The sequence below is a fragment of the Convolutriloba macropyga genome, chromosome 2 (assembly GCF_964194025.1).
Source record: "Convolutriloba macropyga chromosome 2, txConMacr16.3, whole genome shotgun sequence".
In the NCBI taxonomy this organism is placed as follows: Eukaryota; Metazoa; Xenacoelomorpha; order Acoela; family Convolutidae; genus Convolutriloba; species Convolutriloba macropyga.
In genome coordinates this window covers 33,578,550-33,592,687 of record NC_134469.1, presented here as the reverse complement: position 1 = coordinate 33,592,687, position 14,138 = coordinate 33,578,550, and the positions used below count along the sequence as shown (strand labels likewise).

The window sequence follows — 14,138 nt, the reverse complement described above, 5'->3', positions numbered from 1 at the left end:
ATTTACAAAAGTAAAGCATATATGATTGCTTTTTTCTGGCAAACAAAGTGGCATCAGAACAATACGTCAAACTTCATAAACTTCTCATACTCCTACTGCTTAGATTTTCTTCATCTTTTGAGAGAAATGAGGAAAAAATTAACTTATAGAATGCCTTTGCGTTATTTTTTCATCATATTTCGGCGCCTTTGATTATTGATTGACCTTTTGTGCATCCGTATATTGCAATATAGAATACGAAGTCGAGCAAAAAACTTGCTCCACCCATGTACATTATAACTGAATAATTGTTTCAAAGGTGTGGTTTTGTAATTTGTTCGAAGCAGTCGTGCCATAAGCTTACCTAATTAAAACCCTTCGTATTTAAGGGACAGCTTTGAAGCCAGGTCACCTAAAAAATTTAAAAGCGATTAGTCTCTGCATCATCGAAAGTGAAAAAAACAACTCCATAGAACAAATAAAAAGTTCTCCGATAAAAACTTGTTGTCCGCAATGAGATACGCAAGTCTTCTAGCTATAATTTATATATCAGGTAAAATTAACTCGAGAACTCTGTTCACTAATCATCAAATTTTTAATACACAATAAAATTGGAAGTAAAACGCCCACACGAACAGCTCGTAAGTGCATTATCTTAGAACCGATATCACACGACAAAATTTTCTGAAAGCTTTACTGTTAAAAATTCTCAGACAACTTATTAATGTTTTAGTGCTTCAAAGTGATATTCTTCTTAATAAATGGTGTTTAATTAATATCTGTCCGATAAATAGTTATTTTAAATATCTGAAAAAAAACAAGCTCGCGAAACGTTTCCTAGAGACTTACAATTGATCAACAAAATAAAAATGCATAGGAACAAAAAAAAGTTTGTAGCTAGTATCTTTCGCAACTGTCTTTATGTAACTCTCTGAGAGTACAGGGGACGAATAGAAATCTCAAAAATTTTTTCGAGTAATTATTAAAAAATTGGGAGCGGCTCTAGCATTTAAGGTTTTCTGTGATCATCATATTTTGAAAAAAATATTACAAGGCATGTTAATATTGCCCCAATTACAGTAATGATTTGTTTCTGTGGGCTCATTTGACAATTGTAACCCCTTAACTTATATATTTTCATATAAAAGAGTATGAATTGTTTGTTCGAAATGCTGAGCTAAACAGAAGCTAGCTATCTCAGGAGAAAATTTAATGAAAGTAGAGAATCCTTTGAAAGTTACATACTCGCATTTTCAATTTAAACTCCTTAAAAGCCGCTGGATATCTGAATCGGGGTTTTTCAACAACAGAATAGTGGGAACTGTAGAAAAATCTAATGAATTTTTTATCATAAAAATTTTCTATTTTGTTTGACTAAAATTAGCGAGTTTTAGTAATAGGCATCAGAACTGTTAGAGGTCAATTCTTGAAATTTCAAAACCATTTGTTTTTTGTGACATCAAAAACCTTAGCTGCAAAAACGACTACTCCGGTTTAATATTTTTTACAAATTTGCAGGATGCTCTTGTTGAGCTAATTAGTTCAAAAATGCTCTTGTTTCGTTACATAGTTGTTTAAAACTCATCACAAGTTCAATTATCAAAAAATAGAAGGTTTTCGGGCTCAATTGCAACTGTTTTGATGAAATGAGTAAAATTGAATCTGGTTTCTTCAAAAAAGTTAATAAAAAAAGGAAATTTTATGGGAAAAAATGATTTCTCTTTTAAAACTGATCAGCGATCAGCCAAGATTTTTATTTCACACCATTGACATTCAAATGATATGATCAAGGAAAAGATAATAAATTTTTCAAGCCTGTCTTAAATTTAAAAGAAATTAATTCACAATTAAATATCTAACTAATGGCTATTAAAACACATCCTTCAAAACAAATCCTTATATCAAAGCATACTGATCCGATTTTTTGAAAAAATCTCGAGGCAGAGAATATTTGTCATCTTTTTGAATCAATGCCTCGAATAATAGTCAGACGGAAAATCGATTGCACAGAAAAAAACCCTATTTGGACGCTATTTTGAGTTGATATTTTTGATTCAAGAAAGCACAAGTGTTATCGTCAATGGGACAGCCTAAAATTTTTGGTTGGATGTTATCAGGTTGATATCGAGACACAAGGGCAGCCATTCCCAAGTATAGGTAAATATAGATTTTCCGAAACTTCGTAATTTCAGTTTAAAGCAATACAGGATGATAATGCAAAAAAAGTGTAAAATATTTCTCTTTTTTTCCATATGCTTTAAAATATGCAATAAATAGTATTTCATATTCAAAATTAAATTCAAATGCAAAGAATGCTTTTAGATGACCGAACATGGCGAAACAATTTTTCTACAGTATTTCTACTCAGGAATTAATTAACAAGCTTTGCATTAGATTTAAAAAAGAAAAATAACCCAGTTTTAAAAAATAAATTAGACCTAAAACAACCAATAAAAAAACAGGTTGAATATTTGATCCGATAGAAGAAAGCTGTATGCTAACAAGGGATGCGATGAGTTCGTTGATAACTTCAAAAAAACGCATGATCTTTGAAGAAAATCTATGAAAATATTTTTATTCACAAAAAAAATCTCACTTCAATTTTTTATTCCAATGTTTAACACAAACACTATTTCTGAACTTAATCCAACTTATTTCATGCGGAGGAGCATTTCATTTCAATAGGATTTTATTGCATTTGATCTTTCAAGCGTTTGAGCTTTTATTAATGCATTTATCTGGGCCATTTTGACCTTTGTGGCGTCATGTAATTAAAACCTTTATCCTGCGCAGCACATGTTCATCATTTAGTTTACCTTGCCGCTGTGACTTGGAAAAAATTGGAGCAAAGTTGTAAGGTTTTGTAAAAAAGTTTTAGCTGAAATTGCTGACGCCAACCACATCTGTCCAAGTGGGTATGAAAACTCCGTGTATGTTGAGCCACTGAGAAATGGCGGGTTTCCCAAAACAAGATGCTTCAAACCATTATTGCAGACTTTCAAATACTTTTACGAAATCCGACAGTATTGCATGGGATCCATTGCAGATAGAAACAGGTAAAATCTTAAATAGGGTTGAAATGAAATGGCTTTGGCAAACTACCAGAATTGATCTAGACTCAATGAAAATACACAGGGAGTTCAGAAACGGACTGAAATCACCAAAAAGGAAGGGGTGGGGTTGAACATTTTGCAACAAGATCCAAATATTGATAATTTATGAATAGTTGTTTTCATTTTGTAAAACGAGGGAATCAGAGAACAAATATGAAATATAATATTTTAGATGGGACAAAGTTTACGTGTTTCAACCCAAAAGTAGAAAAGAAATTAAAGCAATGCGGGTATGGCTGAGTGACGTGATTGTTAATTTTAACGAAAAAAATTCCAATCTTTGGTTGGGTTTCGTGAGACCCCGTCAATGCGATGGAACTGGACGAATACCAGATCTCTCTGATTTTTCTGGCCAATGGCTCCCAGGGTCATGTAGACGGGGTGCTGCAATGAACACGAGTATTTTCGAATCACCGGACCGCAGTAATCAGAAGAGCAATGAGTTTTGTACATTGTCTGACCACGAGGCTGTGGTTTGGGACGTATATTGTTCATATAATGAGAAAGCATACGCTGTCTGTGAACTCAACATGGAACCTTAGGAGCCATAAATGGATGACGATGATCAGATATACATATTATGAAATCGTTTTGCAAATCATTGACATCGATCCTATTACTAACGACTTACGATTGATAAAAAGTTATCCAATCAAAAACGTAGAAAACATCTTGGCGAGGGTGATGGATGACGAATATTGAGACTTGATATTAAAAATAAAACAATTGCTGTTCATTGTTTTATTTTTTGAGAGCTGTCCTTTCAGAGACATTTGAGGGTAGTGATGGAGGTATTGCGATACATAATCGCTTTTCAGTTCGAGTTGGCTATTCTATTGCAGTTCCTATTGGCGGATTTTGCTCTGTTTTGTATTTTCCTTGAAAGAACCATTTTGAGCTCCATGAATCTTCCAGCTAAAGTAGTGATTATTTCGAGCATAAATATATTTTTAGTATTTATTTATTTTTCAGTACACAATTGGCTGCAAAAATATCTTCGTATATGCGCTCAACATTCTGCTTGCTTCTAAGCAGACCTAAATTTCGCTACATGAATAACACCTAAGAAAAAAGCCATACAGTAGCTTCTCAAGTTCTTCTACGCCAATCCTTATCGGTTGCGTAAGCAAAACATCTTACAAAGATCAAGATCACTTACTTAACTTTAACATATGTTTAAGCCTGTGTAAATGGGTGTCCCATGTTAAGCGCGGGGGGCGCTAGCAGAAAAGATGCAAAATAGATTAATCATTCAAAACAATGAAATAGCCATAGAAGACTGCTCAGTTGTGGCCATAAAGGGGTATCAGATTAACACTTCATATTTCATGAGCTTCCCATGCTCCCACTACGTTTTTTCTCTTTATCTTTCGAGAACAGTGAGTAAAAATTAAATGCTTGAATGTCTTTGCAATTACATTAGCAACATCATTTTCATCATATTTCGGACCTTTTGTTTTAAGACTGACCTTATTGTGCACCTTTCTATTGCAATAAAAAAATGAAGTCAAGAAAAAGGCTTGCCCAATCCATGCACATAATAACTGAGTAAATGTTTTTAAAGGTGTGGTTTTGCAATATGTTTTCAAAGTAGTCGTGCCATAAGCTTACCTAAATAAAGCCCTTCATATAAAAGGGACAGCTTTGAATCCAGGCCATCTATAAAATTAAGAAACTGAAAGATGAGAATCATTTGAAAATTACTTACGATGCTTTTTTTGAATTAGAATTCTCAAAGATGACTGGATATATGAATAGGGGTTCTTCAACTGAATGATGGGGTCTTTTGAAAAACCCAACGAGCTTTTAAGCATGACTTTTCACTATTTTTATTTACTTAAATGACTGTATTTTAGTTTTAAGTCGGAAATTTGAGACGTCGGTTTTTTTAAAGTCAAAGAGATATAGTTTTTCGGATCATCGAAAGCCTTAGCTGCAAAAAAGACCACTGACCTGCAACGAAGCTCTTAATAACTCTTTAAAATCCCTCACCACCCGATATTCAAAAATTTGAAGACTTTGAGGCTTAATTACAACGGTTTTGATGACGATGGAGTCTGGTTTCTTAATATATTGCTATTTAGTAAAGAACTATCTGTAAAAACAGCTGGGCTCAGTTTTTTTGGCTGCTTCCTTGAAATCGATAAATCATATTTGTAATAGAAAAAACGTGATTTCTCTTGTTCAACCGATCATCGATCTGCTGAAGTTTATGCTTCGTTTCATTGCCCTTGAAAAATTTTTATCCAAAAAAGCACGATGCATTTTTAAGCAAGTCTTTAGTTGAAAAAAAAACATTTACAAGGAAACGAAATCATTCACTTAGAACAGCAAATGACATCTAATGGCTAATAAAGACATCTTTCAAAAACCAATCCTAGCATCAACACATAGAGATTCCGTGTGATGTTTGTGGCATAGTGATGTTGGTCATCTTTTTGAATCAGTTCCGTGAAAACTAGTCAGACGGAAAATTAGCCACAGATAGAAAGAACCCAGGCGAGACGTTATTTTGAGTGAATAATTTTGATTTAAGAATGCACAAATTTTATCCCCAGTGAACAGGTTTTGCTTCAAATTTTCATTTAGATCTTATCAGGTTGATATCGAGACCTACGGGCAGCTATGCCAAAATCTTTGACAGTTATAACATTTCCTAAAATCCCTAAAATCAATTTAACAAAAACTATATATTAGTGCATAAAAAAGTCAGACATTTATTTTAGGGTTGCTTTGAAATATGCAGTGAAAAACTTTCATTCAACATTAAATTAAATAGCAAAGAATGCTTTTAGATTACAAAACAATACCCAAAATTTTTCTACATTGTTTCTACTCAAGAAATAATTAACATTAGATTAAAAAACAACCCAGTTTCAAACAGAAATTAGACCCACATCAGCCAATAAAAACAGGTTGAATTCTTGATCCGATAAAAGAAAGCTGTACGCTAACGGGGGAAGTGATCAACTCGTTTATAATACTATGACATTCACCATAAACCGCATTCACAATAAACCGCCTTTAATTTAAGAGTGACCTTACTGTTCACCTGTATATTGCAATAAAGAATATGAGGTCGAGAAAATGCTTGCCCCACCCATACACATAAAAACTGAATAATTGTCTTTAAAGGTGTGGTTTTGCAAAATCTTCACAACACTCGAGCCAAAAGCTTACCTAATTAAAATCTTTTGATTTTAGGGGTTATCCTTGAAGCCAGGTAACCTAGAAAATTTAAAAAGCTCTGCGACAACATAAGTGAAAATAAGAGTCATTAGAAAAAACCAAAAAATTGTTCAACAGCAACTTGTAGTCCGCAATGAGATACGAAATTCTTCTAGCTTTAGTTTTCATATCAGGTAAATATAACTCTTACACTCTGTTCACTTTTCATCAAATTTGGTACACGATGTTTTTCGACTTAAAAAACTCACGTGATCAGTTTTACAGATTAAGTGTTTGTTATTTGATCGATATTTAAGCACTTAAAAGTGATATTTTTCTTTTAGTCTTTGTTTGTTATCTGACCAAAAAACTTGATTTATTGTATCATTAGAAAGACACGTTTGCGAGAAAAGGTACCTTAAGGTTACATTTGATCAACAAAATAACCTTGCTTCGGATTAGAGCATTTGTAGTGAATATCTTTCAAAAGTGTCATTTTGCAACTGTTTAAGAGTGCTGGATCGATCAAATTACTAACATATCCTTTCTCAGCTGATGAGATGAAAACAGATCTTTTATAAAAAATTTATCTTTTGAGTACTGATCAAAAACTTTTTTATCTTAGTTTTTGTGAATAAAAATTACAAGGCATATTTATATTGCCTAAATTAATTTTATGAGTTGATTCTTTGGACTCATTTGGCAATCGTTTCCTTTCAACTTAAACACTTTCAAGCAAATTGGCATCAATTATTTGTTCGAATTGTAGTGCCTAGAAGCTTGTTGCCGAGCTTTTATGCAAGGCTATTTACTGTTTTTATTGATCTAAATGACAGTAATTTAGTTATAAGTCAGAAATGCTAGATGTCAGATTTTTTTAAAAAAAAAACCAGAAGAAGTGTTTTTTCGGATCATCGAAAACCTGAGCTGCAAAAAAGACCACTGAGCTGCAAAAAAAATTGAAAAAAGGCTCTTAATAATTCTTTAAAATCCCTCAACACTCGATATTCAAAAATTTGAAGATTTTGAGGCTTAATTACAACGGTTTTGATGAAGATGGAGTCTTGTTTCTTAAAATATTGCGATGTAGTAAAGAAATGTCTGAAAAACAGCTGGGCTCAGTATTTTTGGCTGCTTCCTTGAAATCGATAAACCATATTTATAAAAGAAAAAAAAACGTGATTTCTTATGTTCAACCGCTCAGCGATCAGCTGCAATTTTTACTTCACTTCATTGTTCTTGAAAGAATTTGATTCAGGAACGCACGATGCATTGTTAAGCAAGTCTTTAATTGAAAGAAAACCATTTACATGGAAACGAAATCATTCATTCAGAAAAGCAAATGACAACTAATGGCTAATAAAACACATCTTTCAAAAACCAATCTTACCATGAACGCATAGAGATTCCTTGTGATTTTTGTGGCCTAGTGATGTTTGTCAACTTTTTGAACCGGTTCCGTGAAAATTAGTCAGACGGAAAATTGGTCACAGAGAGAAAACGCCCAGGCAAGACGTTATTTTGAGCTAATAATTTTGATTTGAGAATGCACAAATGTTATCCACAGTGGGACAAGTTTTGCTTCAAATTTTCATTTAGATGTTATCAGGTTGATATCGAGACCCACGGGCAGCCATGCCAAAATCTTTGACAGTTATAGCATTACCTTAAATCCCCAAAATCAATTTAACAAAAACTGGATTTTCGTTCATAAAAATGTCAAAAATTTCGTTTTAGCATTGCTTTGAAATATGCAATGAAAAACTTTTGCTCAAATTTAATATAAAATGCAAAGAATGCTTTTGGATTTCAAAACATTACCAAAACAATTTTTCTACATTATTTCTACTCAAGAAAAAGTTAACAAGCTTTGCATTAGATTAAAAAAACAACCAAGTTTTAAAAATTAAATTAGACCCACATCAGCCAATAAAAACAGGCTGAATTCTTGATCCGATAGAAGAAAGCTGTATGCTAACGAGGGAAGAGATCAACTCGTTGATAATATTATGACATTCACAATAGACCGCATGGCCTTTGATTCAAGAATGACCTTACTGTTCACCTGTATATTGCAATAAAGAATATAAGGTCGAGAAAATGCTTGCCCCACCCATACACATGAAAAATGAATAACTGCTTTTAAAGGTGTGGTTTTGCAATATCTTCAAAACACTCATGTCATAAGCTTACCTAATTAAAACCCTACGATTTTAGGGGTTATCCTTGAAGCCAGGTCACCTAGGAAATTTAAAAGGCTCTGCTCTGTACATCATAAGTGAAAATAACAGTCCATTAGCAAAAACCAAAATTTAACAGTAACTTGTAGACCGCAATGAGATACGAAATTCTTCTAGCTTTAGTTTTCATATCAGGTAAATATAACTCTTACACTCTGCTCACTTTTCATCAAAATTGGTACACGATGTTATTCGACTTATAAAACTCACGTGATCAGTTTTACAGATAAAGTGTTTGTTATTTGATCGATATTTAAGCACTTAAAAGTGATTTTTTTCTTTTAGTCTTTGTTTGTTATCTGACCAAAAAACGTGATTTATAGTATCATTAGAAAGACAAGTTAGCGGGAAAAGTTACCTTGAGGTTACATTTGATCAACAAAATAACAATGCCTGGGATCATAGCCTTCGTAGCGAATATCTGTCAAAAGTTTCATTTTGCAACTGTTTAAGAGTGCTGGACCAACCAAAACACTAACTTTTCCTTTCTCAGCTAATGAGACGAAAACACATCTCTTATAAAATCGATTCATCTTTTGAGTATTGATTAACAACTTTGTAACTTTTCTTTTATCTTAATTTTTGTGAATAAACATTACAAGGCATATTGCCTCAATTAATTTTATGAATTGTTTCTATGGACTCATTTGGCAATGGTCTCTCTTCAACTTAAACACTTTCAAGCAAGTTGGTATCAAATATTTGTTCGAATTGCAGAGCCTAGAAGCTTGTTGCTGAGCTTTTATGCAAGAGCAATAATTATTTTTATTGACCTAAATGACTGTATTGTAGTTATAACTCAGAAATTCTAGACGTCAATTCTTTTTAAAAAAAATCCAAAAGATTTAGTTTTTCGGAACATCAAAAACCTGAGCTAAAAAATTCCACTGACCTGCAGAAAAGTTCACAAAAGGCACTTAATAATTCTTTAAAATCCCTGAAAACAATCTCAATATTCAAAAAATAGAGGATTTTGAGGCTTATTTTCAACGGTTTTAATGAACATGGAATCTGGTTTCTTTATAAACTGGTATAAGTAAAAAAATATCCATAAACACAGCTGGGCTCAGTTTTTTGGCTGCTTCCTTGAAATCGATAAATCATATTTGTACATGAAAAAACGTGATTTCTCTTGTTCAAGTGATCAGTGATCAGCTGAAATTTTTACTTCACATCTTTGTCCTTGAAAGATTTTGATCCAGGGAAGTACGATGCACTTTTAAGCAAGTCTTTAATTGAAAAGAAACCTTTTGCAAGACAACGAAACCATTCATTCAGATAAGCAGATGACAATTAATGGGTAATAAAACACATCTTTCAATTACTAATCCTACCATCAACGCATAGTGATTCCGTGTGATAATAAAATAGTTCAAACGAGACGTAATTTTGAGTTAAGAGTTTTGATTTAAGGTTGCACAAGTGTTGTCCCAAATAGGACAGATTTAGCTTCAAATTTCTGTTTGGATGTTGTCAGGTTGATATCGACACGGACAGCTTTATTGTCTTTGACAATTATAACTGTCAATTTAACAACAATAGGTAAGCATTTAAAATTTAGCAGTAACAATAATACATAAGTTCAATTTAACAATAACTGGATATTAATGCAAAAAATATCAAACATTTCTTTATAACTTCTTCTGCTGTAGCTTTTTAAAAAAATTGTTCTTAGCTTCTTTTGTTTTAACATATGCAATGAAAGCTTGTCATTTTCAACTTTAATTCATAATGCAAAGAATGCTTTTAGATTACATAACAATAGCAAAAAACTATTTTATACAGTTTTTCTACTTAACAAAAATTAACAAGCTTTGAATTAGATTTCAAAAACACGGTTTTAAACGATAAATTAGACCCACAACAATCAATAAAATACAGGTGGAATTCTTGATTCGACAGAAGAAAACTGTATGCTAACGACGAGTGCGATAAACTAGTTGATAACTTTTAGACATTCACAATAAAACGCATGATATTTTAAAGAATATCTATGAAAATATTCACCATTCATAAACAATAACTCACTCTAATTTTTAATTCCAATGTTTAAGACATACATTTTTTCTGAACTTAATCCAACTTATTCAATGTTTTCTCGGAGTAGCATTTTTTTTCTTGCTTTAGGTCAAAACATTGATACATACTACAACAAGAGCAAAATAGGGCGGCGAGGAAAACTCCCACAATCAGTAGAATGTCGTGAAAAATCTTTATTCATAAAAGCCGCAAATCTTTCAAGTTTTCAAGTAATAACCGCTAAACTTAGTGCAAAACTTATCAATATCAAAATCAAAATTATCAATTATCAGAAATTGTTTTTACAAAACCACTACTGGGTGAGTACATAATCTTACGTTAGGCTACAAGTGCAAACTGGCGAATATAAAAGTTGATTAAAATTTTACGCAGTATTAATTCTCTTTTACGTTTTTTAATCTTAATAAATGAGACAAATTATTTCCAATAGGATTTTGCCTATGCTTTTATCTTTACAGCGTTTGAGCATTTATTATCTTACAAGGGAATTAGGAATGTTGACGGCATGAGTTAAGCCTGGGAAATAACCAGAAATTTGAGGATTCGGGCAATTGAGAGTTTTTGAGAAATTCTGATATCTCTGGGCCATTTCGACTATTGTGGCGTCATCCCGAGTCGAGGCCGAATGGTTTTCTTGACAGAACTTGCAACTTTCTCACGGAAACTTACAAGGCGATGCATCCAAAAAAACTTGCAAGTTCTTACAAGTTAACCATTCGTCTTGCAAGTTCTTAAAAGTAAACCATTCGACTTACAAGGCTCTTACAAGTTAACCATTCGACCTACAAGTTACTTACAAGTTAACCATTCGCAAACACACCACACCCCCCCCCACACACACACACATGCACACACACATACGCACTAAACCGTAATTAAAAATGTTGCAAGACATGAATGTAAACGGATGTTTGGAAAAAATAAAATCCGGAAAGGTGTGAATAAAAAAGGTTATAAAAATGAAGGGCCCCTAAATTATTTTGAGAAAATACTGGCATATGAATTTGATCATTCAATCAAAGTTAATATTTTGGGAACTTTTTTAAAAAAGCGAGTGTGAAGAAGCTAATTGAGATCTACAGTTTTTTAATGGAATTGCAAAAGAAACTCTCTTGAATTGATAAAATTCAAAAAGTAACCATTTTGTCTACTTAGGTTAAATTGTATTATTTTATCCAAACAAATCTACTAACTCCCACGCGCTTTCTACGTTAAACGTTTTCTATGTTAAAATGAACTAACCAAAAGATTTGTGCTCGACCGGAACGAACTTGCGAGAAACTTACACGTTAGCCATTAGCCTTGCAGGTTCTTACAAGTTAACCATTCGACTCATAGGTTCTTAAAAATTAACCTTCTTTTGCAAGAAACTTGAAAAATCTTAAAAGTTAACCATCTTTTGCAAGAAACTTGCAAGTTCTTACAAGTTAACCATTCGGTCTTGACCTGGGATGTAATTAAAAGTTTTATCATGCGCAGTAAGTTTTATTATTTCCATTACCGCACTAATTGGAAAAACTGCAATATAAAAATCGTATTTTTCTTACGTTTTTGTTAAAACGTTTTAGCTGAAACTGCTGATGCCAAACAGTTCTGCCCAATTGGGTATGAAAACTCCTACCATGTTGAGCCATTGAGAAAGGGCGGGTTTTCATTAACAAGATGCTTCAGACCATTAATGCAGACATTCAACTTCTTTTACGAAATCCGACAGTATTGCATGGGAACCATTGCAGAAAAAAACAGGTAAAATCCTGGATTGAGGTGTTCAGAGACGGCTCGGGCGAATTACCATACAAGATCTACAATCAATGAAAATACGCAGGAAGTTCAGAAATGGACTAAATTCACCGATTTATTGCTTTTGATGAGGTTTTTCTTGAAATCAAGTATAACACATTTATATGGAACCCGGGTTGAGTTTCAACGCAAAATTGGGAAGATAAGCGGTGGATGCGGAAAGTTTTGTAACAAAAGCGGTTAATGCGGTGAAATTACGCAAACCAGACGGTGAATGCGTTGAAGAAACCTTTATCGCCTGGTAGAGGTGAAATAATTACATAATTTAACCGCTGAATTTAGCGGTGAGATTAAATAAATTAACCGCTTTGAAAAAAAGTGTTAAAATTATGTAAGATAAACGGTGAATGCGATCAAATTACAAAAATTACCATTTAACTTAATGGTGAACTTACATAAATTCACTGCTTAGAAAAAAGTGTTAAAATTGTGTGGGAACAGCAGTGAATGTGGTAAAATTACATAATTTCACCGCTTAACTTAGTGGTGAAATTACATAAACTCACGGCTGAAATTGTCCGAGATCAGCTGTGAATGCGATGAAATTACACAAATGCACCACTTAGAAACCGCGTCGAATTGTCTTTGTTTCAACGATGTTCAGATACATTTATTCGAAGACCCACGAAAAATTTACCCAGTAATAATTGTACATATTTTTGAAACTTTCTTTAATCGGTGAATTTATGTAATTTCACCACTAGAGTAAGCGGTGAATTTACATAATTTCACCGCATTTCACCGCAAAATTATGAACGAAATTTGCTGTGAAAAAACCAACTTTCCACCGCTTGTCTTACATATTTTTCCGATTTTTTTCTCGTCCCGGGAAGTAATTTCGGGTCGAAGTTTGACGGTGAAATTTAAAAAGAAGTGCAGTGAAATAGTTTTCACCACGTATTTCATTCATCTTTTTGCGGTGAAAGCGGTGAGTCGCGGTGAATTATTTATTTTCACCGCTTTCTAGGCGTTCTTACGAAAAAGACACTTCTATACGCGGGTTGGAACTCTCATACCTCCTGCATGTTTTCAACATCATATTCAACTCCGCCTACTTTGACTTTCTTCTATCATGGGGGGTTGAAGGGTTTGCAAGATAGATCCAGCTATTGATAATCTATTAGTACTTGTTAGCCTTTTGTAATGCGAGGGAAAACAAATTTGAAGTTTAAAATTTTAGATGGGACAAAGTTTACGTGTTTCAACCCAATAGTAGGGAAGAAATTGAATCAATGCGAAAATGGCTGAAAGACGTGATTCCAAATTTTAACGAAAAATATTCCAACCTTTGGCTGGGTTTCGTGAGACCCCGTGATTGCAATGGAGCTGAACAACTACAGGGCCTCTATGACTTTTCTGGCCAATGGCTCCCAGGTTCATGCAGACGGGGTGCTGCAATGAACACGAGTATTTTCAGTTCAACGGACCCCAATAATAAGAACAAAAAGGAGCATTGTACTTGGTGTGACCACGAGGTTGTGGTTTGGGACGTTGGTTGTGATTCTGGAGAAGCATACGCGGTCTGTGAAGTCAACATGGAACCTGAGGTGCCATAAAGGGATGACGATGATCAGATATACCGATTATGAATTCATTTTGCAAATCATTAACATCGATTCTATTATTAACGAATCACGATTGATAATAGAAATAACCAATCAAAAACGTAAAAATGATTTTGGCGAGGGTGATGAATTGTGATTATTGAGACTCGATATTCATAGTAAAAAAATATGGTGTTCATTGATTTAGTTTTTGAGAGCAGGCCATTTGGAGACATTTGAGCGTAGTGATGGAG

At 33.4% G+C, this 14,138-nt stretch overlaps 2 protein-coding genes across 4 annotated transcripts; both read left to right on the top strand.

The window, feature by feature from the left end:
- The first annotated feature begins 439 nt into the window (after nt 1-439).
- Nucleotides 440-3,783, top strand: LOC142335239 (uncharacterized). 2 transcript variants are annotated; one of them, XM_075383652.1, is made up of 3 exons: nt 440-532; nt 2,852-3,035; nt 3,265-3,783. In XM_075383652.1, the coding sequence occupies exons 1-3, from the start codon at nt 493-495 to the stop codon at nt 3,632-3,634; spliced, it is 594 nt and encodes a 197-aa protein (XP_075239767.1). In that variant the 5' UTR covers nt 440-492; the 3' UTR covers nt 3,635-3,783. The 2 variants fall into 2 exon arrangements, with proteins under 2 accessions (XP_075239767.1, XP_075239768.1); XM_075383653.1 differs by having other exon boundaries at nt 467-532; nt 2,858-3,035.
- Nucleotides 3,784-6,324: 2,541 nt separating this feature from the next.
- LOC142335238 (uncharacterized) lies at nt 6,325-14,017 on the top strand. 2 transcript variants are annotated; one of them, XM_075383651.1, is made up of 3 exons: nt 6,325-6,454; nt 12,109-12,286; nt 13,521-14,017. In XM_075383651.1, the coding sequence occupies exons 1-3, from the start codon at nt 6,415-6,417 to the stop codon at nt 13,894-13,896; spliced, it is 594 nt and encodes a 197-aa protein (XP_075239766.1). In that variant the 5' UTR covers nt 6,325-6,414; the 3' UTR covers nt 13,897-14,017. The 2 variants fall into 2 exon arrangements, with proteins under 2 accessions (XP_075239766.1, XP_075239765.1); XM_075383650.1 differs by lacking the exon at nt 6,325-6,454 and adding an exon at nt 8,512-8,635.
- The last annotated feature ends 121 nt before the right edge of the window (nt 14,018-14,138 follow it).

What these genes read in the sequence shown, in the direction of transcription:
- LOC142335239 (XM_075383652.1), top strand. Translation starts at nt 493, where the DNA reads ATGAGATACGCAAGTCTTCTAGCTATAATTTATATATCAG. An exon ending in AGCTATAATTTATATATCAG is followed by an intron (nt 533 to 2,851) that starts GTAAAATTAACT and finishes TTTGTAAAAAAG; the next exon opens with TTTTAGCTGAAATTGCTGAC. An exon ending in TCCATTGCAGATAGAAACAG is followed by an intron (nt 3,036 to 3,264) that starts GTAAAATCTTAA and finishes ATAATATTTTAG; the next exon opens with ATGGGACAAAGTTTACGTGT.
- LOC142335238 (XM_075383651.1), top strand. Translation starts at nt 6,415, where the DNA reads ATGAGATACGAAATTCTTCTAGCTTTAGTTTTCATATCAG. An exon ending in AGCTTTAGTTTTCATATCAG is followed by an intron (nt 6,455 to 12,108) that starts GTAAATATAACT and finishes AAAACGTTTTAG; the next exon opens with CTGAAACTGCTGATGCCAAA. An exon ending in ACCATTGCAGAAAAAAACAG is followed by an intron (nt 12,287 to 13,520) that starts GTAAAATCCTGG and finishes TTAAAATTTTAG; the next exon opens with ATGGGACAAAGTTTACGTGT.